Source organism: Crassostrea angulata, chromosome 3 (genome assembly GCF_025612915.1).
Source record: "Crassostrea angulata isolate pt1a10 chromosome 3, ASM2561291v2, whole genome shotgun sequence".
In the NCBI taxonomy this organism is placed as follows: Eukaryota; Metazoa; Mollusca; class Bivalvia; order Ostreida; family Ostreidae; genus Magallana; species Magallana angulata.
The window spans coordinates 27,038,086-27,062,446 of NC_069113.1; the positions used below are offsets into that span (position 1 = coordinate 27,038,086).

At 34.0% G+C, this 24,361-nt stretch overlaps 1 protein-coding gene across 7 annotated transcripts in view; it reads left to right on the forward strand.

Moving 5' to 3' along the window:
* Positions 1 to 20,756, forward strand: part of LOC128176071 (alpha-mannosidase 2-like) — a 45,270-nt gene extending 24,514 nt beyond the window's left edge. The window contains exons 1-4 of one of the 7 annotated variants that reach the window (XM_052842124.1): positions 92 to 292; positions 3,149 to 3,258; positions 15,650 to 16,260; positions 16,646 to 20,756. In XM_052842124.1, the coding sequence (XP_052698084.1) occupies positions 15,718 to 16,260; positions 16,646 to 19,417 (3,315 nt within the window). In that variant the 5' untranslated portion in view covers positions 92 to 292; positions 3,149 to 3,258; positions 15,650 to 15,717 and the 3' untranslated portion in view covers positions 19,418 to 20,756. Of the gene's footprint in view, positions 1 to 91; positions 293 to 3,148; positions 3,273 to 3,710; positions 4,071 to 4,498; positions 5,609 to 8,275; positions 8,295 to 15,649; positions 16,261 to 16,645 lie in introns of those variants that run through there. The other 6 variants (XM_052842121.1, XM_052842125.1, XM_052842122.1 and 3 more) reach the window with 6 other exon arrangements.
* Positions 20,757 to 24,361: the final 3,605 nt, after the last annotated feature.

A 24,361-nucleotide genomic window follows, 5' to 3' on the forward strand; every position in this document is an offset into this window, starting at 1 on the left:
ATTGGAAGACCATTTTTTGAATACAATGAGATGGAACTAGAGGCGTGACATTATTTTTCCAATAATGAGTTGTCAGCCACTAATTCTGCATTTTCCTCTTCTGAAACAGAGGTATGTAGTATTCTCAGACTGAGACTAGTGTACTGACTTTGATCACCTTGGGGTATCTCGTGCAATTCAATAATTAATGAGCCGACTGTCATTTGTTACTGGTCTTAATGACTCTGTACAAGAATCTGGAAAATTAATTAGAATGGAGGATGCTCATTGCCTTGTTCATTGCTTTCAACAGGTAAGGAAAATATTCGTTTCTTTTTCAAGTTCATTCTGTTGATTCATTCTCTGCGGAGATTCTTGTCCCTGACATGAATGGTGGTAGAAATGTTTGACATATATCCTGTAGCTTGCTCAAAGGGCCTATAATTCATCCTGTTGGCTATTATCTTCCTGGGATAAGGCATTATGCGATAATGATGCAACATCTGCATGCTAATTTTCACAGGGTTCCTGTCATCTTACCCCTGAAATCTAAATGATGGGATCATGAAATGTGTGAATGATACTGTCATTTTTATGCAAACAGATGTTTCTGATGAGCATATTAATAAAGATATTGGCACATATTGAGAAATTTTGTAACGGCAGTCCATTGAAGTTGTACGTATCTGTAATTAGGATACAGTAAAAAATTGTGTTAGATTTTTTTTTTATGTACAAAGGAAAGTGGGAACAGATGTATCGTTTGTAATGGCTCCCACAACTTTCAAGTTTGTTCTTTAGTAGTCCTTTGCTTGACTTAGATCTTATCTAATGTGTTTGTAATAAGTTCCCAAACTTTCTAAAATCTTTGAAAACAAGTAATTTTAGCAACTTGTTGGCAATGTGTTTTTGCTCCAAAGTGCAAAGCAATAATTGCTTAAAAGGGATAGTAGCCAGAAATGCATAGAACTGGGAAACAGTTTTATTTGTCAAGTTGATTTGAGAAAAAAGCAGTTTGATGGAATGGCTTGCAATTTAGAAACTAAAATTAGGCCTTAGTCTTTTATTTCTTAAAAAAAAATGCATATTATATTAAGACTTTGTAGGCTGTTTTTGACAATTTTGATGTAAATGATTATATGGAATGCAGTCTAGACCCAGGTCTGCAGTACAAGACAGCTTGATTTGTCATGCTGGAGAGACTAGGAGGATGTAAGATAAAACTATATAATTACTCTGTACAGATATCGATGAGGAGCTGGAAATTAAATATGGTACTAGTACCTTTTTTTATTCATTTCAAATGAAAAGCTAATTTATTGTGCTTGCTCTCAAGATGCTCAATTTTTTTTTGCTATGAATATGCTTTAAATAGCATAAGAGATTACCAGAAGTAAAAAATAAGTTTGAGACTTAAGAAGCTTATTTACAAAGAGTTTCACGACTCCCATTCAATTTGCATGGTGCCATTTTGTTCACCATGTTTACCAGTACATGAGTCTAACATGCTAATATAAATCCTCTGCTGCATTTCTATATCACTCATTGCAGTAATAATCAATGAAATGGTGTCTAAGATCCAATTATTAGGACTAATAACCAACACTAATTAGACTTCAGTATTGCCCTCCTGCTTATCTTGTTTGGTTAGGTTTTAGTCACATACTTCTTTGGAAAAGATTATACGAACATTTCAAAAGACCATTGATTTATTTCACTTTGCTTCTCCTCAGTTGCTATTCGTCTAGCTAATCCTTTGGGATTTTTAGGAGAACCTTGCATGTCATCATTAATTTCATAATTTAAGACTATTTTGATGAATGTAACACTGCTATTCCTCTGCCTCATTTTGATAACTATTTATTTTCACGAGGCCATATTGTCTAAGGCCAGAGGCTTCCAATTTCATTAAGTACATATTAAAAGGATTTCTTCCCCAAAGCAACAAAAATATCAAGCAGCGATCAGATGATCTTATTGTAGTATTTCGAAAGGGCCAGCCTGTTTATCTCAGTAAGTCCAGGGAAGATGCTGTCTCCATGCATAGACATTTACTCAAGAATTAATTGGAGTAGAACTGAAAGATGTTTGTAGCAAAACTGTTAATTCATTTACCATGGAGCAAAGAAAAATTACGTGTCTCTGTATTTTTAGGATTTCCAATCAGAACCGACAACATTAACCAAATTGATCATCTCTGAATATCCCTTTTTCCTTCTTACACAATGCTTTGGAGTTTTTGTTGAGTTACGAAGTGTTGATTTATGTAATCAGAGATAGAAATAATGTACCGATAGATCTATATTTTCTTTGTTTCACCAGCCCTACGCTGTCTCTCTTTCTCATGATGAAGAGGGAAAAGAAAAACTAGTTTATTTTTCTGAGCAAAGATGGATGGATATAGAGGAGAAAAATTCTGATCAGTTGGTAGATGACATGGCAGCAAAACAAACCAAAACATAATTTTACGCTGGTTTACAATAAGTATGTATTTCTCCTGATGCATGGGTGTTAGAATTAATTATGGGGTGGTCCATAAGTTAGAAAAACAGATGTACTGGCAGGATTCTCAAAGAAAGAAAAACAGCTTCTGTCGAGGAAAAAGAAAAAAGAGACTTATGAAAAAATGCCGATCGGCATATATATCAAAGAAACTTCATTTCAAGAATCGTGGTCTTGTTTTTCTTAAAGCTTATAGAAAATGTAGGCAATGAAGCAGACGTTAAATTAGAACACAGGATCAAGATTTATCTGTAAAGATTTAGATTGCAATGCCAAGTATCTTGAGAAAGAATATGTGGCATCAAATAAGTTGAATAGATTTTGCACAAATTACCTTATTTTTTGAGCAATAAAATGTCACTTTCCGTGAACTTCAGGCCCTGCCAAAAGAGCTTAATGAACAAAGAAAGGTCTGTTAGGATTTATGGGATCTGTGTCTGTTTAAGAACTGTTTTGCGATTGGAACATGGATTTCTGTGTCATTTTGACACTTAACCATAGCAGAGCTGGGTTGCCTGTGGAACAGTAATGGCTGCAGATGTGTTTATTTCGGCCATTTACTCATTAAATCATAAAAACCCCTCTTTACACTTTGGAAGATGATAACCACATGCCTAGCATATTGTTTGATGTACTTTTGGTGGTGAAGGTTTATTTTCTTTTTCAGACAGTATAATAACCGCCAGGCTGGGTGAGTCCTGGGTTCAGGGTCGACCCGGGTGATATATGGGCAGTTATGAGACCCTCAGAATGCTGATGTTGGGCGAGATACCACCGGTAAGGATCTGTTGGTCAGTGCTATCTGCATGAGCAGACAATGAGAATTCTTGCAGACATTTCTGTCACTTTTGTTTGACTACCATGGTGACCACACATTGAAATAAAAAGCCTTTAATATTTAATATATTTCTGTTTTCAAGTATCATTCAAGAGATGTTGTAGCCTTCCAACATGAACAAATGGTGGCATATAACTAAGTTTCAATAATTGAACAGATTGAACCACACCATTTCTAATTTCTTGTTCATTGGACATCTGCATGATGAAAAAAGATATTGAATTGGTGTCAGTCTTGTACATGACAATCTGAGCAGGCTATCCAAATAATTATATGAAGGTATTATGATATATTTTTGGCTCTAGATGGAATTAACGAAACTTATCAAAGATAACCGACTTGAAATTTTATTGGCAAGTCGTACGTACAACATTTTAATTTTCAGATATTCAATCAGTAATGCTACCTGAAAATGATAATTAATTATTAAAGGTGAAATCATAGTCCTTTTTTAATGTTGCATGCATAAAAGAAAGAAATGAAGAAAAAAATGTAAACTAACTTTAATGACACCAGAAACCTTTGTGTGTATATATTATGTTTGACAGTAGTATGTCATAAAAGTTTCATGATATACCCTCATGGGAACAACGATGTCAGATAGTTTTGAGTGCATTAGGAAATGTGGGGACTTTATTATTTCCAGTGTTGGGTATTATGCAGACATATTGCATTGGGACATGTAACTGAAGGCAGCACCGTGACTCCATTTATTGAGCACAATTCGCTTTGATCTGCTGGGAGAATACCAGTAAGCTTTAATTGTCAGGTGATCTTGAGCAGTGTTGTTGTCTCTTTCATTGTTTTTTTTTTTTGGTGTGTTGCATTTATTGCTGTTTAATGAAGCTAATCTATTTCTACTTGTGTCTGCTCAAAACTTGTTCAGGTCAATATTTTAAGACGGAGTATGACTTCCATTAACGGGAAATCAATTTTTTGAGTATGATCAATCATTGATGCTTCTCTTAAAATTTGGTAAATAGTTTCTGAAAAGATTTGCTTTTAAAAATTATGACCAAAAAAATAAAAATTATCTTGCAGTTTTGAGATATATTCTGAGGTATAATAATCAAATTTAATATCCATTTGCAAGGTGCTATGATTTTTTTTTCTATCTACAAAGGCGTTTCTGTAAACATAAATACAGTAAGGGATACTGTTTATATTAAGCATAGTTTTATGTAACATCTTGAAATCTTTAATATGAGTAGATGATGCATATTGCTATATTGTTGAAACAGATGGATTCTTTGCTTCAAGGAGGTATATATGTACAGGCTTCATTTCTAAGTTAATTTTTTGGAGATAACTTTTTTAGAACAATGCAGTATCAATTTCTGGATTATGTCATGAAATCAGCAGATGTTGTTATTATTAGATTCTAATTTCATTTGTTTCAGATTGGCAGTCCCAGGTTACCCACTTTTTCTACATTTTTAGTAAACTTTTTTGCTCGAGATTTTCTTTTTGCCAAAATTAGGCCTCAAATTTATTATGCTGCCAGTACAAGTTGTTGTATTTTTTACACAGAACAATATGATAATCTAAAGTAAATTAGCTCATGGCGAGAATTGTTGCATCACTATGATAGTATCAGAGCTAAAACACATGTAAAGCCTCATTTCCAGACTGGTAAATCCGAGAGGGCCAATCAGAAGCCTGACATGGCAACAACCTTATCTCTCCTTCCAATCCTAGAAAGCCAGAGATATAAATATTAAGGTTAGGGGTTTTTTAAAAGAAAAATATCCCACTAGAAAGATTTTTAAGACAGAGGGAGTGAAAATGTATTTTCCAACATAGAACAGATGTGCATTTGTAGGGAGAAAATACAAGTCTGAGATCTCTGATTGTTTTCCTCTACCTAAAGAAGTAGGTCTGGTTGTAACCCAATCCTACTCAAATAAATAACTGCTGAACAAAGTGGTATATATGTCGGGAGTGGGATATATTTGATTTGATTGGCCAGTGGCTCTTCCCCAAGGTTGAACCGGGACACTGTAGCTGAGATTGCAGAATTAGACATGGCAGTAATGTGCAGAAGCTGATCAGCATCAAACTGAACATCATCCTCATTTTGTGATTTTAAAACGATTAAGAAAAAATGTCCTATTTGGAATACTTTGATGAATTTCTCTCGATTTACTTTTAAAAGATTCTCTAGTTGCATTTTTAACCCTTTTTATTTGTTATCTCCATTAAGAGAGTGACAAATGTGTGAAGAGAATGATAAGAATTTTCAAGGATTTTTGTTGAGAAGGATTGCTACAGACAACATGAGATTATCAGGTTGGTTTACTAATATATTTTTTTATTAGTCTCTCTTGGAGGAGAAAAATAATTTCTTTTTGCAGCTGAAGCACATCATTATTCTAGCTATTATTGGATATTTTTCTTTTAAAAAAAAGCAAATTCAAGAAATTATTATTGAAAAATTGCATAGCAAGCAAATTTGAGTTTTCAGTTTGATATTGCTACTTAAAGTATTTAAGGTCTAAAAATATCTAAGTGAATCTTTGTTAGTTTACCACTTGAAATGTGTAAATTGTCAAATAAAAAAGTAATATCAGAATAATGGATACTTGGATATAAATTGAACCGGTGTCAAATATATTGGCAGTTTTCAGATTTTCAACCAGTAAATGTTGATCGGAAAGCCGTGCTGTAATTCCGTGCTGATCTAGTGGTACTTTATTCTCGAGTTGGGTCACCAGCCTTTAAATTAAAACTCACTTGAGATGATGTTTTTAAGTAATTGATCCACTGTTTTCCTGTAGGGTTGGATTAGATTTACAATTACCAACCCATGTAAACTTCATTCTGTTGATTGTAACAAGTAGATCGACGCATGTTAGAATTTCATGCTCCTAAAACAAACCGCTGAGGATTCCTCTTTCTCAATTTTTCAGAATTATTTTGTAGCAGAAGTTTTTCCAACACAAACAGTTTAGCTAATAAAGTTGAAATTTAATCAGATCAAAAGATTAAATCAATAAAGACATTTTTTCCTTCCTTGATGTTTTCTTAATCAAGTCCACTCGGAATGAACATTCTATTTATTTTGGTTAAAAGGTTAAACTGTCTAATTCTGAGTGGTATCTATCAAATTATGTTTGGGGTGTTTAGGCTAATCTGTTGGAGATCCATGGAAAAATACTCTTATCAGTCATTCTGTCTTTTTTCCAAGATGTGCTATTGAATCATTTTCAAACGGTTGGCTTTGTTCTGACAAAAGTAAATAAAGGAATCGGTGAGTGTGAGAATTAATCATTGCAGAAAAAAGTTGGTTCAGTATAAGTCTATTTAAAAACTTGATTTATTACATTTTGTTTTTGATTCTGAATTTCATTTATAGTAATTAAGATAAAAAGATTCTTTTTTTTTATCTTGCTTGAAAGTCAATTTAGATTTATGTTTTTAATGAATCATGAGAAAAACTACTTAAGCTGCAAAAAACCATCATGACAGAGCTATGTGGATTATTCTGGACACTCGCTCACGGTGGCTTGGACAATGCAAAAAATCCCACACATTTAACTTGAACTATATATACTATAAGAAATAATAAAAGAAATATACTTAGTATTATTATACACATGTATATTGTTTTGTATTTTTTGAGGAACAATTTTTTTTTATGGAATATTTTCATAGATCCACACTTGTCAGTTTTTGACCCTTGATTGTTGCCAGAAAAACCATGTTCATCTTTGGGATTTATCTGCCCCCCTATCTAGCAAGAGTTATCTCCTATTTATATAACTTTTTATCAGGGCCGGTGTTTATCTCAATACCCCCAGGGGGCACTGTGTCTAATGGAAGGGCCCATCCTTCCCCCCTCTTAATCTCTTAACAACAAGACCAATGTTCATTGCTTTGCATAATATCTCTCAGTATCTTCTTCATCACACACGTCTGGTATAATTTCATATTTAAAATCTCATTCACCTTCTATCTATCTATATATTCATATATATATATTTTTTTTAGGATTTCAAATCTTGATTTATATTTGGAAAACCATCGTTTCTGTCTCCTGCTGTGCAAACAACTGAACATTGAATCTGAACATGCTCATTATGTAATAAGCTCGAAGGCCTTACAGTTACTTCTTTCATTCATCTATATCTGTGATCTAATCATTTTGTAATAATTCAGGGAGAGGAAAAAATATCATGCATGCACGTGGATGCGTGTATTCACAAAAGCCATTTAATAAATTTATCCCAGTAGGCAGGGGGTGTTGAATTTTGATCCACAGGAAATGATGTATGGATTCTCATCCCTGATTTATAATCTTTATATTTGCAATAAAGTGCATATTCCTGAATCAGAAATTTTGTAATTTTGCTCCCATTCATTTTTAAAAAGTAGTATCCCAAGAAGTCTGCAATTTCAGCTAGTTTTCTAGAAGTCTGCAATTTCGGCAAGTTTTCCCACTGACTAGTTTGCTCTATGACTGGGTCTGCATTTTGGAGCAGAAAACTTTGCATGCACGTGGAAGCATTTTTGTCATTGTTGCTCATGGCAAATGTTAATTAATTTGATGAAAAGATGCCTGGTCTAAGCAGAGAATGGATAGTATATCTGAAACTTAGGTGCAATATTAATGATGCAGCACCGGGATGGAGATAGCACTCTCATGTCAAGCCTGCGATCTAATTAGCTCTGGTATGCTGAATAAAAACACTCCATTTGTTCTTATGCTCAATATGGGAAGAGATTAGGGATGATTTAATGATTTTATTGCTCTTCCTATAGCTTGTACTGTTCAAAGGAGTTGCTCTATTGGTATAATGCTTGTGTAGTGTAAATGTAATTACCATTCTCCTTCTTTCTTTTTCAATTTTTTTCTAGATTGACCTTTGTAACTTTTGACCTTTTGACAGTGTAGATGGGTCAACCCAATCACAGCTGGGCCTCTGGGATTGCTTTGATTTTTGTCTGATCGCACACAGCACTTATTGCCTTTGGTGTATGTTTTAATTAGTTTTTTTTTTTCTTTTTGGTAGTAATTTAAATTTGCTCCTCACTCTAGATAAAATAGGTTGGTGTATTTGAGACCCAAAAAAAAATATAGATTAAAATAAGTTAACTGTATATCTCAAAACAATGTGAACTTAATTTGCTCTCTTGTTACATCAGGTAGGAGTACCAAGTAGTTGTTGAAGTTTCTTAACAAACATATCTTCAATGAATTACCTTTGTCAGAGACCCATGGAAGGTCTCGCATACGCTTACTGTAAATGTATACAAAGCTGGCTTTGGTTACTTCAATATGTATGTTGCTAGATGTAGAGGCTGGCCTCAGGTTTACACTTAGGATGCATAAAATAAAGCAAAAAATCACTATAAGAAACAAAATTTAGAAGGAGTGTAAAAATAGTACGTCACCAAAGTGTAATATAACTTCTACTTATCTTGTGTGTTTTTGCTGATTAAACTATAAGCAAAGTTTATGGGTCATTTACCATCAATGCTAAGTACATGTGCCTGGATTTGTAAACACATAGCTTATTTATTAATTTCTTTAAACATATCTTGTCAGAACGAGAGAGAGTAAGTGGATAGTCAAGTAATGGTGATTTGATCATCAGCAAGAAGTTTACAGCTCTATTTCCTACGACCCATGTGCGTTATTAATGATGTAGGTGAAAGGAGAGGATTTTTCCCCTTTTTAATGTCATTCATTGGTGAAGCATCACATCGCTTAGATATATTTTAGTACTCCCTTAGAACCTGGTTTTTACATATCAAGGCTCATGATATTTGCAAGTTGTTTCCATGTGCTACTTAATTATCTTGTTTTATTCATGTTTTTTTTTTAATTCAAAATAAACCTGTAAATGCCATTCAAAGGCCTTTGTTTTTTTCTTCCTGATAGAAAACAAAATTATTGAGAGCTGGAAAATTTGCGAGCTGATCTTTGATTATCAAATGATGTGTGCTGATTTTCTTCTTTCCTGGCATGTTTTGCAAGATATTAAAAGTGCATCTCTTTCATTTTGATAATCTGCCCACAATTTTCGTGTTCAAGGTATGTTCTTAAAGATGATAATTTCATGAACATCTAAAGAATGACTTAATTAATGTTATTAGACTAATTTTGAAAATAGGGACCACCTGAAACAGGAATTACCTTGATAACCTGTGAAATAATCACACAGGGCAGATCAGGGCTTGTTTATCAGATTATATTTATAAAGAATCAGGCTTTTAGAGTTCAACATTGGTATCAGAAAATTTTCATACCCAGTTTTTTTTTTCTCTGGCTTTGAGATAAAAATAACACACATGCTCAGCCATACAGGCAAGAGTTGATTCTTTCTTTCAGAGAGAGGGACCTCTTTTATCTTTATACGATGTGCATCATTTCAAACCGAAACGATGTGAATCAAGGCTTAAGCCTTTTATTAAGTTCATTTTAAGTCTTGTTTCTGGTGAATTTCACTTCCTACTTTACTCTGACAGAGGATGTAAGGAAATCGCAATTACCTTGAGAGAATCCGACAGGGGATGAAAACAGGGGGGCATACGATCCTTTTACTTTTTTGCCCCCGTTTCATTCATTATTTCCTGATAAAATAGATATTCACTATAGGCAGTTACTGATTAAGTCATTTTCCGTGTTTAATGGGTTTAAAATTGGTGAAAGGTTTATCAAATTGAGTTTTGAAACATGGCATTATATCATGCAGATGTTCCTCATTATTTGCTAAAATGATGAGCATCTCTGATATTTCTTGATCGAGTTAAATGATGATTAGATTATATTTTTAATAAGGTACCCTTGCAAATGGAAAACTGTATCACAAATTAAAGTCATACAAAATGTAAAATACATTGGAAAGGAAACCTGAATACAGCATATGTATACACTCTCTATTTTAATCAAAACCTTAAATTAGATGATTGACACAGTCTTTGTATAGCTCCCATTAAGGCGTTAGTAAGTTGTACAAGAAGATATAGTGCTATAGATTGGTATGTAGGTTTTTGATAAAACCATAGAGAAATATTGAGTGAAAACAATGCAGAATTTTAGTTTCATCCACTGTCAATATTTAAACAATAAAATGCTTTCTTTGGTGATTCATGCAGAATATGAAGGTGGGGACATTCAAAATACATAAAAAATACATAACCTGCATTAGCCGGTTATGTAAATTCTTTCTGCAATGGTCGCTTCCTTCATAACCTGCATGAAACATCAAAGAAATCATTTTATTGTTCATATTTACATCTTTCTTTTAACAAAGTAATATATTGATTGTAAAATGTAAGTAAAATTCACTTAATTACTGTTAATACACATCAGTACGTTAGCTAAAAGAAACAGCCGAATCGTCTTCTATGGGAATTGGAGTCTGACATCATCCTGATTTTTTCGTGCAGTCTGTGATTTTTCTTGTAGGTTGCTATAGGTTTCGACCAATGATAAACAGCGCGTAAATTTCTGTATAGAGTTATGAATTAACTAAAACTTTCCATATAAAATAGAGGGATTGAATCATACTTGGTAGATGTAAATATATAAGGAATAAGGAATCATTCTTTGAGTATTATGAGGTGATAATTTTGGTCGGGGCGTGATCAAATCTAATAAAGCCCGAAGGGCTTTATGACAGATTTGATAACGCCCCGACCGAAATTATCACCTCATAATTCTCAAAGAATGATTCCTTATTACTTATATTAATATAATTTTAAACCATCTTACGATTAAATATATAAATATAAGCAAAACCCACTGGCGCCTCAATTTGGTTTATGAGTTACATGTATATAGTAAAAAATCGATACGTAGTGTTATCACAGGCAAAGACACAGGAAAATGTAAATATAAAGTTATAAAGGAAATAAATATAATCGCAAATATGATATAAAGTGGTTATTGCATTGCCAGTAATATATATAGTCATTACTCATTACCAAGAATTGGATTAAGTCTGAGAGATGATATATGCTTATGGCATTAAACTTTTGCAACTTTTCTTTCTTACTCTCACTCATAATCTCATAAGTCATAATCTCTTTCATAATTTTACTTTGTTTTTAAAGTAAATAAGACACAAACCAAAGTCCAATTTTGTTCCATAAATTGAAAATGTTGTGAATTAATGATGAACGATAACTATTAAGGTTTGAAAAAAAAATACCGTACACATCACATCACATTCTTATATTTTTATCAAAATGTCAACAATTAATTGCCTGCATCAAGTCAACTTAGCATCTTTGTATGTAAAATTTTTGTATCCATTGCACAACTCGAAATGGATCTCTTTTGTTTTCTATACATAATCGGTGGTTATATCATGTGATCATTAAACTGGCACGTAATAATGTTGTTTTATGCCAAATTTTGCAATTTTTCTAAGCAGAGTAAGATTTTAAGCAACATTAATTTTATTCTCAAAGCATCAATCTTTTTTTAGCTTTTAGGTGTTATTTAGGTGTTATCTGAAACCAAGTACATCATCATTTAGTCAAGAATTTTGTTAGTTTGAGTTTACAGTAAAACTGCGTTATAGCAAAGTTCTAGGAACTAATGGATTTACCTGCTTAATTCGCTATATCTGTATAACATATTCGTAATAATAACTGTAGCGAATTGCCGAATTCACTACATGTATACATGTTTTCTTTCAACAGACTACTATTTTTGCTAATTGTGGCTTAGAATGAAAATACATTCTTTCATACCTTTAATAATTGGATTGTAGATTGAAGAATTCATGTAAAAATTAATTCATTCGAACAATTATGTTAAATGGTAGTGCAAAACTTTCTAAATTGTAAAGAAATTTGTTATAAAAGTGTTAAATTTTTTCATTATTCATCTCTATAGGACTCAACATCTTTGCTTTTTCCTTTGTTATATCTGAATTCATTATAGTCATAAAAATTTGTTAAGAATTTTACCGGGGACTAAAAAAAAACTTTATTATAGCCAAGATTTTGCTATATCCGGGTTTGTACTAAATGAGTTTTACTATGTTAACCTTGTCCATATACATATACTTAATGTGAAAATTTAGTACATTGATTCATTCTGCAAAATTGCAGTATCTCCACCATGAATTATCAGTATTTCTAATATAGATGACCCATATTCCAATGGAAATTGCCCTCCATTGCCAAGAATATTTTGATAATGAACACCTACCTTGTTCTTAAACTTTTTTACGTTAAGTTTAAAAAAATGCAAGGTATAAAATCAGGGAGTTTTTTTAGGAAAAAAATTGCAAAAAAAAAATGGAAAAGAGATGTATGAATGACTACACTGATTGTGGAGTGAGAGAGAAGGGCCCAGGTAGCTGAAGTTTTAATGGTTCTGTTCATCTCACATAATACCAGCAGGCTCAGATGTAAAGATGCTCTCCTCCGATAACTCCTCAGAAAGACACAAGTTGTTGTATAATGGCTGGGTCTGGTGATTTATAGGGAGCTTACTGGGATTTGAATAACCGGATGCAACACCGGGTATCGCTTTATGTCAATTAAATAAAGTTTTACACAAGGTGAGCCCTTCAAAGATGCTCCAAGTGGTGAGCTCATCACAGCCATTAATCTGTTCAAATGAACCAATGATGACCTTGGATTGTGAACACCTCTGAGGCTTGTATAGATAAATAATAAAGTACATGTACTTGTTTGTATCTACCGGTATATGATTTTATGAAGAAAGATACAGCTGATGGTGAATGAAACCTGAGGCTTTTGTATTGCAAAATAAAAATCTATTACTGAGCTATTCTGACATATTTTCAATGGACCATTCCTTCAAATTGTCCAGATTAGTTTAGCATTAGCATGATTTTAAATCATCAATATATATTTTTCTAAAATTTGGTTTTCCATATTTTTTTTAGGAACTTGATAACTGAACCCTCATTGTATTTATAAAAGAAAAAAATTAAACATTCATATGTGTATACAATGTATCTGATGTCTATATTCACTAGAATGTAGCCATTTAGCAATGAAAATAGTAGAACAAACAAGGGAGTTTTATAGGAAATTGGTTATTTAATTGCTCTATGCTTCCTGAAAGTTAAGCCACCTGAATTTAAATACATGTAGTAAATACTTCTTTTGTCCCAGGACAGAGATGTTTTTCTGACTTTATAGTGTCAAACGACTGACATATCTTCATTTTCAGTAATTTCTATTAATGAACTTTTGCAATACAGCATAACAAAACTAATGAGTTACAAAACTTTTATCAATTCATGTTGCTGAAATCCCCTGGAGTTTGTCACAATTGTTTATCATGTCTGTAAATTGTTCAGAAACTTCAAAATTATATCATATAACCAATTCTGTTAGCATATAAATTATTTTGTTCACCTCGATGGCTGGTCTCTGGTTTCATGTGGAGGAAAGAAAGAAACAAGTGCTATTATATTATCTTCAGCTGCCAACACATGAAACTTGTCTGGCAAAAATTTAGTACCACATCAAAAAAAAAAAATAACTTAATGATGTCCCTGTCTTCAACGGCTGTATTCCCAGTCTGCTAGATTTTTTTTTGGGTCACATTGTACTTATCTAATAATTGATTATCTAAATTTGAAAAGTTACTATTTTTTCTGTAACAGGCATAGTGATTGGTCCCTTGTTATTTGCCGAAATAACACGATTCTAGGAGCTAGGTGTCAAACCGAATTGTCAAATCCGGGACGGAACCAGCAAAATTAAGTAAATTAGGGGGTAGACTTGTTGTCAATGCTCACAGCCATCAATAAACTATGAATTTTATGAGCACAACTCTTACAAGAATATGATGAAGATGAAAAGAATAAGAAAATGGCTTTCTCGCATGTGTTGATAGTTGGAGGGACATAACAAGATACCCTGTACAATGTAATTACTATATTGACATATTTTATCTACTTTCGCTTGCATGTGCCACATCAATAATAATGGTTTTGTAATTGGTTATTCATAAGGATATAAAAAAAAGAGTCTCCTTAATATTCTTTGAAGAAACTATTAAAGGTACCTCAATTAATAAGCTATATGGAAACTATGAAAAATTGCTCCAATATTGCCTTCCTTTTTCGACTGAGGAAATGGAGTTACAAGTAGGAGCTGTTTGATAATCATTGGCATCAGTCTAGAAATTAATGGTTTGGTGTTGCCTTTATAGAAAAGCAGTCATTTCTTTGCTCTCAGAGAATGACTGTATCAAGGAACAGTGTTATCAGCTGGGTACAGTTTGAAAATAATTTATGCAAGAATACAATTACAAAAGAAGACTATCATTTCATTTCATTCGGCAATTTCAAACTGAGTCTTGTGATTCACCATCAAGTATTGACTGACCTTTCTGTGTATCTACAACATGTACATCTGATAATTTTGTTTGATTTTCTATGCTGTAGTTTTATCCTTTGGAAATTGATGTGGGTCAGTAAATAGCTAATTCTGATATCATTTCTGAAGAATGATTGTAATCTTATAGAACTAGGTGGAGTAGGAACACTTTTCATAGTAAATGGCTCAGATGTAAAGGCACCAACTAAAAACGATACTCATTTTTTAGGTGCTTTGTGCGAGTTTTTATTTATTTATTTTTATCAAATTTTAATGTTACTCATTTTGAATTGAAATTCAGTGAATCTGATCAGAAAACGTGACTTGACAATTACCATTATACAATAGATATATCAGCTCTCAATCTTATGAAATATTGATCTCTTATCTGTGACTTGAATCAAGAATGTGTGATATGTTCTGTATCAAAGCGATATTTTTATCCCTCTCAGTAATCGCCAGGTTCCATGAAATATTCAAGGTTTGTGTTCCATCACAGATTACGAAGATGTAGAGTTTGTTCAATTCTGGTTCTCATGTCTTTGTTGCACTGAGTATTTTATCTTGTAAAGCATTACGCCACCACTTGCTTTCAGGGAAAGGATATTTAAGCCTCCAGTTTATGGCAGTCTCTACATCTCCTTGTCACCACTCAACATATGCTTTTTCTCTGGTTGATTAAGAAGGGAAGAAAATTTCAAAGAAAAAAAATATTGAAAACTTCTACATCTTTTTTTTTTTCACCAAGGTTATCTTTTCAAACTGTAAATTTATTTATAGTTTTTTCACATCAAAGACAACTAAATGAACTGATAGTTTTTATAGAATCACCATGTGGTTTTAACCTGCCTTGAATAGCCATGCATTTAGATTAATTGCCATAAAAACTTTAATTTTAAATGTGGTGGGTTATTTTATCCACAAGCTGAAAACATTGATTTGTATAAAGTGTTATTAAATACTTAAGAGCTTCAGTCTAAATTTAATTCATTGTTTCTTCCATTGCAGAACAAGAATTGTCTGATGGTAGTGCCGCAAATGTCCCATGGTTCCGTTGGACAGAAAATGACGACAGGATGAAATTTCACCAGAGACTAATCGCCATCAGCGGTTTTCTGTTCCTTATAGCACTGTGTCTTTTGTTCTTGGAGGATTTACCAAGGAACCTTCAGGCAAAGCATGGCAACCATCACATATCCTATAGAGATTCTCCCCTAAGAAATCTTAGATATGTCCAAAACGACCCTCTGAATCTCAGCAACCAAGTTTGTTTCCAGTATGAACACTTGAAAGCAGAAACTAACATTTCCCTGGTTGGTTTGCGGCTCAAGAATAATTACAACCTGGGAGCAGGGGGCGACTATGTTTTGCCAACCTTGACCCCAGGAAGAGAATATGGGTCATCTATTCGACCTCTGAAGGTCATTGTGATGCCACACTCTCACAACGATGCTGGGTGGCTGAGGACCCTTGAGGAGTATTACGTGTACACAACCAAGAACATTTTAAACAACATGGTGGACAAATTGAGGTTGTACCCCAATATGACCTTTGTCTGGGCTGAGGCAGTGTTTCTGAACATCTGGTGGAATGAGTTGGAAGATGACATGAAAGTTCAGGTGAACTGTTCACTGAATTATATTTAAAACACAATTGCACTACATATTAGTTCATATCTAGTGAATTAAGAAATGTTTGACAATAATGATATACTGATATATACTAGATCCCTCAGAATATTACTAACATATGATAAGTCTATCAAGTATCAACAATGTGTGAAGAGGAAATAAACATCACAAAACTTCAAACTTTGTTACCAATTCATAGAAAGTGGGTTTGTCAAAATATAGACAGTTTATAAAGGCAACTTTATCCAAAAACAATATCAATTTCTAGCATTATGATCAGATTGAAATTTGTGTGTTAAATTGAGAACGAGTACCAAGGTACATTATGTACATGTACATCTAAAAATTTCACAAGTTTGTGTTTACTTAACAGGTGAGAAGACTAATAAAGAACGGGCAGTTGGAGATAGTGAGTGGAGGGTGGGTGATGCCGGATGAGGCCTCCACTTCCTACTATTCCATCATTGACCAGCTGATGGAGGGCCACCAGTGGATCCTGGAAAACCTCCATGTCAAACCCAAAAACAGCTGGGCCATCGACCCGTTCGGTCACTCCGGAACTGTTCCCTACCTGTGGAAGAAAGCAGGGCTGGAGAACATGGTCATCCAGAGGATTCATCAAGCAACCAAGGCCTCCCTGGCCCAGCAGAAAAGTCTGGAGTTTCTATGGCGACAGCCTTGGGATGTCAAAGGATCATGGGATATGTTGTGTCATGTGATGCCATACATGTTGTATACTGTGAAACACACGTGTGGGCCTAATCCATATGTTTGTATGATGTTTGACTATCAGGTTCATAAAAGGAAGTATAGGAAGACATTTGCAGCACCAATTTCTTTAGATAATATACAGGAGCAATCCAAACAACTGTATGAACAATATCGTAGGAAAGCTAGTCTTTATAACTACGACACTATTCTAGTTCCACTAGGTGACGATTTTAGATATGATTCTGCCCAGGAGTGGGATCAACAGTACCAGAACTATAACATGCTCATGGAGTACATGAATGCTAGAGATGACTGGAAAATTGATGTGCAGTTTGGAACACTCAAAGACTACTTTGAAATCCTCAGAAAATCTGAGAAGGAAAAAACTCTACAACACAATGATAAAAATTTTCCGACTGTGTCAGGGGATTTTTTCCCTTATTCAGACAAGAGCAATGCCTATTGGAGTGGTTATTTCACCACAAGGCCGCATGCAAAAAAATTCAGCAGAGAAGTGGAAAAAAATCTTAATGCAGCTGACATTTTGAATACATTGGTCACAGGCTACAGTAAAAAGTGGAATGTAGAATACCCAGCTTATCATGATATTTCAAACTTCCTACAACAGTCTAGAAGAAATCTAGCTTTATTTTTGCATCATGATGCTATCACTGGAACTTCAAAAGAATATGTAATGCAGGACTATGAAAATAAACTCTTTCACTCTTTTAATGCAACACAAAAAGTGATTTCAAAATCGGCCCAGTTCCTCATTAGTGGAGGAAATTCAGAAGTTCCCCTGATATTGGAGCCAGAGGAGGTCAAGACCTCGTATGATTCAGTGACTAAAAAACAGGTGTTACATGTCACTAAAACAGGGGTTCCTGTCATTTTATTCAACTCGCTGGCAAAAGCCAGAGTCGAACTGACTTCAGTGCTGGTAGATACTGATAAAGTCATTGTAAAAACAAGAGATCACGAAGAGATTCCCTATCAACTCAATCCAGTTTGGCAAAACAGTGCATCAGTCCATCAGAGTCAATTTGAGATAATCTTTCTTAAAAAATTAGCTGCCTTATCACTGGATGTTGTGTACTTGGTTAGAGTGGAGGAGGGGGAGGAAATTAAATCCGTTTACCCGGCAAAAATTTCCATCTTCAATTCTCTGCAGTTGAATATTGCTCCAGAATTGATATTTGAGAAAGAAGAGCCGAAGTATTCTGGTAACCATCAAAGTAATATCTCTCTTGAAAACGAATACCTGAGAGTGGAATTTGATCCTAAGACAGGTTTACTGAAATGCCTGAAGGATAAAAGAACAGGAAATACCACAAGAATTGATCTGACTTTCATGCAATACAGATCTCAAGGAAGTGGAGCGTACTTGTTCTATCCGAATGGAGAGGCCAGACCTCTTCATTTAGGGATTCCCATCATTCATGTAATGGAGGGCCCCTTCATGTCTCAGATAGAAGTCGTTCATCCGAATCTGAGACACAGTGTTAAACTCTTCAGTTTGGCCGCTGAACAAGCTCACGGACTCCATGTGCAGAACTTTTTCGACATGCATGCAAACAAAGTGAAAAATCTACAGGACACTGAGATAATCATGAGATTAAATTCTGACATTCAAAATACTGTTTTCTTTACTGACCAAAACGGATTCCAGATGATCGCTAGGAAAACAAATCCTAATCGCTATGTGGAGTCCAATTATTTCCCCATGACCAGTATGGGCATTGTGGAAGATGCCCACAGGAGACTGTCTGTCCATAGTGCCCAGGCCCATGGGGTGGCAGGGCTCTCCCCGGGGCAGTTTGAGATCATGCTTGACAGAGAGCTGCTGTATGATGATGACAGGGGGCTGGGGGAGGGGGTCCAGGACAACCGACTCACACAGAATGATTTCGTTATACAGCTAGAATATAAAGAGGACATCTCAACAAATACTGATGTCCCCAATCAACAACCGATCTCAAATCATCAGCCTGGTAGCTTAGAAACTCACACATTCCCAACCATTTTAAGTATGCAAATCAATGACTTATTGCAGAAGCCCATCATTAAGCTCTTCACCTCTGTATCCACAGACCTTTTCAAAAATCACTTCCAACCTGTGGCTTCCGCTCTACCATGTGATATCAGTCTAGTGCACATGAGAAACTTGATCAATTCAGAGCTAGACTACACAAATTCCAGTCTTGTTTTGCACCGACGGGGTTACAAATGTGGCTTCCCAACGCGGGACGTCCAGTGTGCATTAGACTCCCCTGTATCGGTGGCTTCCATTTTCAAAGACTTGTCTGTGTACAGTGTAAAAGAGGTCTCTCTCACACACATGTACGACAAAAGAAAACTTTCTCCCAGCACAAAGCTACACATTCCAGCCATGGAGCTCCTCACTGTGCAATTTTCACTGGACAATGGCAGGTAGCAGATGACCCGAGCAATAGACTTTGATTATTACTATTGTTCATATTATTTATTTTTTAAATTAAAAAGTTATGGGAATTTTGGGATCAAAGGAAATTTTAGGCACTGTCTATATTGCTTTAATGAAACAACTTCAGACTAAATAGGAATTGTACTGAAAATTCATGGAGCATGAAAAAGTATGTTTTGTTCCAAATATCATCATATTGGAACAACAACAGTTTGTAGCTTTTTATTTTCTAAAATGAATTAAGGATATGATGAAACAAATAAAAAGTTAATTTTAGTAAACTGTTTAATCATTGCTATTGTGGATGGCTCAATTTTTAATATGTGGATACCCTTCACCACAAATTTCAACTCTGATTAAATTATGAAACTTTATCTGTATTGATGATGAAGTGAATTCAGGATTTTGAAATTAGGATTTTAAAATAATTATTTGTGTAACATGCATTTTTGCACATTTTCTCCATGCTTGGGAGAATATTATGAAAATCATGATAGTTATCGCAATATTGTTTTGAAGTAAAAGAAAAAAAAACATTGCTGTTCATCACATGATTTTCTACTGCGATTATCGATTTTTCTCTCTGTATCGCCAATATCCTTATATTATGATGCTTTAGTCATGTCTCTAGAGGTAGCCTTAAAGGCAGAAGATAGGTCTAGTGGAGCTCTAGGTACTGATATATTTATACACTGAACTAATGTGGCCAGTTTATTGTCTGTGGCAGCCATTTCCCCCGGGGAAAAATTGGCTTGCCACTGAATCCACAAGTCAGCAAAATTTTGTTAGATGCAGCAACATTCTAAAGTTATTAACAGAAGTAAAAAGAATTGGTGTTTAATGTTTAAGCAAATATTTACAGCTCAAATTTTATTTTTTATTTTTTTTTCGCATTTCCTAGAATGTATTGTGCTATTTGTAAAAATTGACTGCCTAAAATTAATGACCTGGGTGACTATAACTGAGGTATAGAAAGTTCTTTTATCGTATGTATATGGTGTTTGGAAATGTTGCAACATTGCTGTAGATAGATGTACATTTATTGCTAAAACTACAGCAAGAAAAAAAATGTTATGAAAGTATGGATTTCATCTGTAAACGCATTTCCCATCATTTCAATGCTCGTAATTTGTACATTCCGTGTCATTTTAAATGCCGCATTTTTATAAGAAAGTTAACCTTAATTCATGTAAGCATTGTTTTCATGTCAGAGAAATTCACAACATCCTTTTCATGCTCATGTAGTGTACCTGTACATCTTATATGGTTGTCACTGGACTGTATTCATTTGATGGATTTTATGCAGAAAATAAATATATTCAAAAACCAGGCTACTGAGCAAAGGGCAGTAACTCTTTTTAAATTCAATAGTTTAAATGTTAGGAGATTTTGTCCATGTAGATAGAAAATGTAGCATATCTTTCTGTTGAATGATCGCCAATCCCTAAATAAAATATTGAATACAATTTTGCATACTTAAAAAAAGAATGGATGCTATATTGCTTTAATTTGTAATATTTTATAGAAGATACCAATTATTTATCATCTTCACAATGGTCAGCCCCATGTTATTCAGTTGTCACAAAACAGGCCAATGAAAAGGACGGAAGATGATTCGGAAAATTACAATGTACACAACATGGATGTTCCATGAATTAATAATTAGGTCAATTCTCATGTCCTTATGGGTTGCTATTCCATAGAAGCCTATCCTATAATAAGGCGGAACGTGGCTTTGGAAAATGAAATAAAAAATTGTTATATGTGGTTGATATTTTCAATTAACGTTTATCGGAATATATTTACTTCTACAAAGTATTATTCCCTCTATTTCTTACGGAAACCTATAGTTAATTCATATCTCTATAGAAACAGCCAGACTGAAATCTACACGCCCCGTTTATCGATTGGTCGAAATCTACAGCTGATGAAACTGATAAGAAACTCAAACATACAGCGACCTAGAAATAATCACGGACTGCACGAAATAATCATGACGATGCCAGACTCAAAGACGATTTGGCTGTTTCGTGTAGCTAACGTACTTACGTACATTGACAGTAATTTAGTGAATTTTACTTACTTTTCATAATCAATTTATCAATTAGCTAAAAGAAAGATGTTAATATAAACAATAAAATGCTTTCTTTTATGATTCATTCGAATTATGAAGGTACGTAGCGATCAATGCAGAAAAAATTTACATATCCCGCTAACGCGGGTTATGTATTTTTTCTGCAATGTCGCTACCTTCATATCCCGAATGAATCACCAAAGAAAGCATTTTATTGTAAGAGGCCCAATGGGCCACATCGCTCACCTGAACAACACTGGCTTTATATGGGCGTTCGACGGATATTGTGCTATATGGCCCCTCGGTAGATTAACCAAAAATGAATACCCGAATTTTATACTTATTTTTGCATATACTTAATCTTTGACATATTTACCTTAATGGAATACCATTTTGACCGAAAATAAGGTCATATGCAATATAAATAACTAAAGAGGTATAGCGCACTTAATATACAATTTGGCATCATTTTCAATATTATACAATATCTAGTTTAAATATATTCAAAGAAACGCAAATTACACAATCACCATGCTCTAAGAGTCTTAATTATTTTACACGACATCATTAAAATATTCAGATTTTGTTAGAGATATATGGGAAAGTAGTTGGTATACGATAAAAAATTGGATATTTGACTATTTGAACCACTCTAAACCAAAGACTTCCGATTAAAATTATGTTCTACTGGTATTGTAGTAGCCGTTTACATTGAATTAGTTTTGGTTTAACGTGGTCTTCGTACTGAAAATTAGACAAATATTTCAATTAGTGTCTTTTCTAATACAATCATTTATATAGCCGTAATTATTGAAAATGCATCTGATGAACAAGTTAGATGCGTGGCCTAGTGGTAACGCGGAGGTCTTTTTGATTTTGTGGTCGCTGGATCGAATCCACCAAGTAGTATTTTTTTTTCACTTAAATGAACAGAATAGAGAGGTTAAGTTACATGTATCTATTCTTGTGGGTTTTTTTTAATTATCTTGTTTAATTCAGTCTAAGTATGAGTACACCCAATATATATATATCTCTTCATTAACACTATACATGTACTCTATTTACACTTAGATCCATTGCATTTTGCTTGAACTTATCACGGTTCAGAATATCAACTTCTGTTATACACAAAGTTTCCCGAATTTATGACAAATCAGTTCTTACAGACACCATTATATAAATTGGATACCGTAAAATAAAGAAAAAATATACGATCTGACAACATTGTTTTAAAATAAAAAATAAAAAAAACAAGAATAGAATTCCAGGATCCCCCGCCGGTCAAGCAGTATACTAGTATACTGTATACTGGAATATTTTCAAACATTCAGGGCTGTTCCAGAATTAAATGATTGGGGAGGTTGGGAGGAACATTTTTTTACCCCCACCACCCATTTTTTTTTCTATTTTCCCTGTCGCAAATATATCCAAAATACTACAATCTAAAAGAACTTGACCAAAGTATTAGCGGTATAAACATTTGGTATAAATCTAATTAAAATCCGTCAAAATTTGTAGGCATGAGAGCGCTTACAAGGTCACAAAGTCCCATAACTCCAACAAAAAGTATCGACCAATGCTAATTTTCGAACTTGACCAAGATAATAGTGGTATAAACATTTTGTATAAATTTAATGAAAATCCGTCAAAATTAATAGGCATGAGAGCGCTTACAAAAAAGTGTGATAAATCTGTCACAAAGTTCCGTAACTCCAACAAAAAGTATCAACCAATGCTGATTTTCGAACTTGACCAAGGTATTAGTAATATAAACATTTGGTATAAATCTAATGAAAATCCGTCCAAATTTGTAGGTATGAGAGCGCTTACAAGGTCAATTTTATTTTATAAAACGGAGTCGTCATTGTGGTCAAAGTCCTATAACTCCAACAAAAAGTATCGACCAATGCTGATTTTCGAACTTGACCAAAGTATTAGTGGTATAAAGATTTGGTATAAATTTAATGAAAATCGGTCAAAATTTGTAGGCATGAGAGCGCTTACAAAAAAGTGTGACGGACGGACACACGGACGCACGGACACACGGCTCGGGGATAGAAAACACACAACTCGTTGGATAAAAATCATATACCATCGCAAATCATGAGAGATCCTATATTTATAGAGTCATACACAAAACTTACGGAAAATGTAGTAAAATAGATCATGTATAAAAAGATATTCAAAAATATTCTCTGGATATTCTTATGTTAAACTTTGAATCCCTTTTATAACTGGGTGATAGTCATGCATTGCAATTCTCAAGAAGATCTTGAACAACTGTTCATAATATAATTATAGACATACCTTAAACTTTGAACCCATTGTGTCACTGTGGGTTTATTTCCTACGAAAAATTCGACTCCCCCCCCCCCCCCCCCCACCTGCCCAATTGTGACCCAACCCTATCACCGGGAATCATGATTTTAACAAACTTGAATATAGACTACCTATTGATGATTCCACCCAAGTAACAGCTTCTCTGGCCAATTGGTTTTTCAGAAGAAAATTTTTGAAAAATACCAACAGATTTTCAATAATGCAAATCCTTTGACAGGGGGCGCGGCCCTATATTTAAACTTATTATAATCACCTTCACGCAATAATACATTGTATCCAATATTTGTTTAAATTAGCCCAGTGGTTTTGGAGAAGAATTGTGAAAAGTTTACAGACGGACGCTTAAATTTGCTGGTTTTTAAACCATGACGAATTATCATCCAACAAACATTTAAAGTACGCGTGTTTTATGGCGATGCTGAAAAAGGAAGGAAGCTCTTTCTAAATTCGGTCAAAGAATAAACAATCGTTTAATCATTTTGCTATTTACTTAAAAAAGATATTTATAAGAATACTGTGTA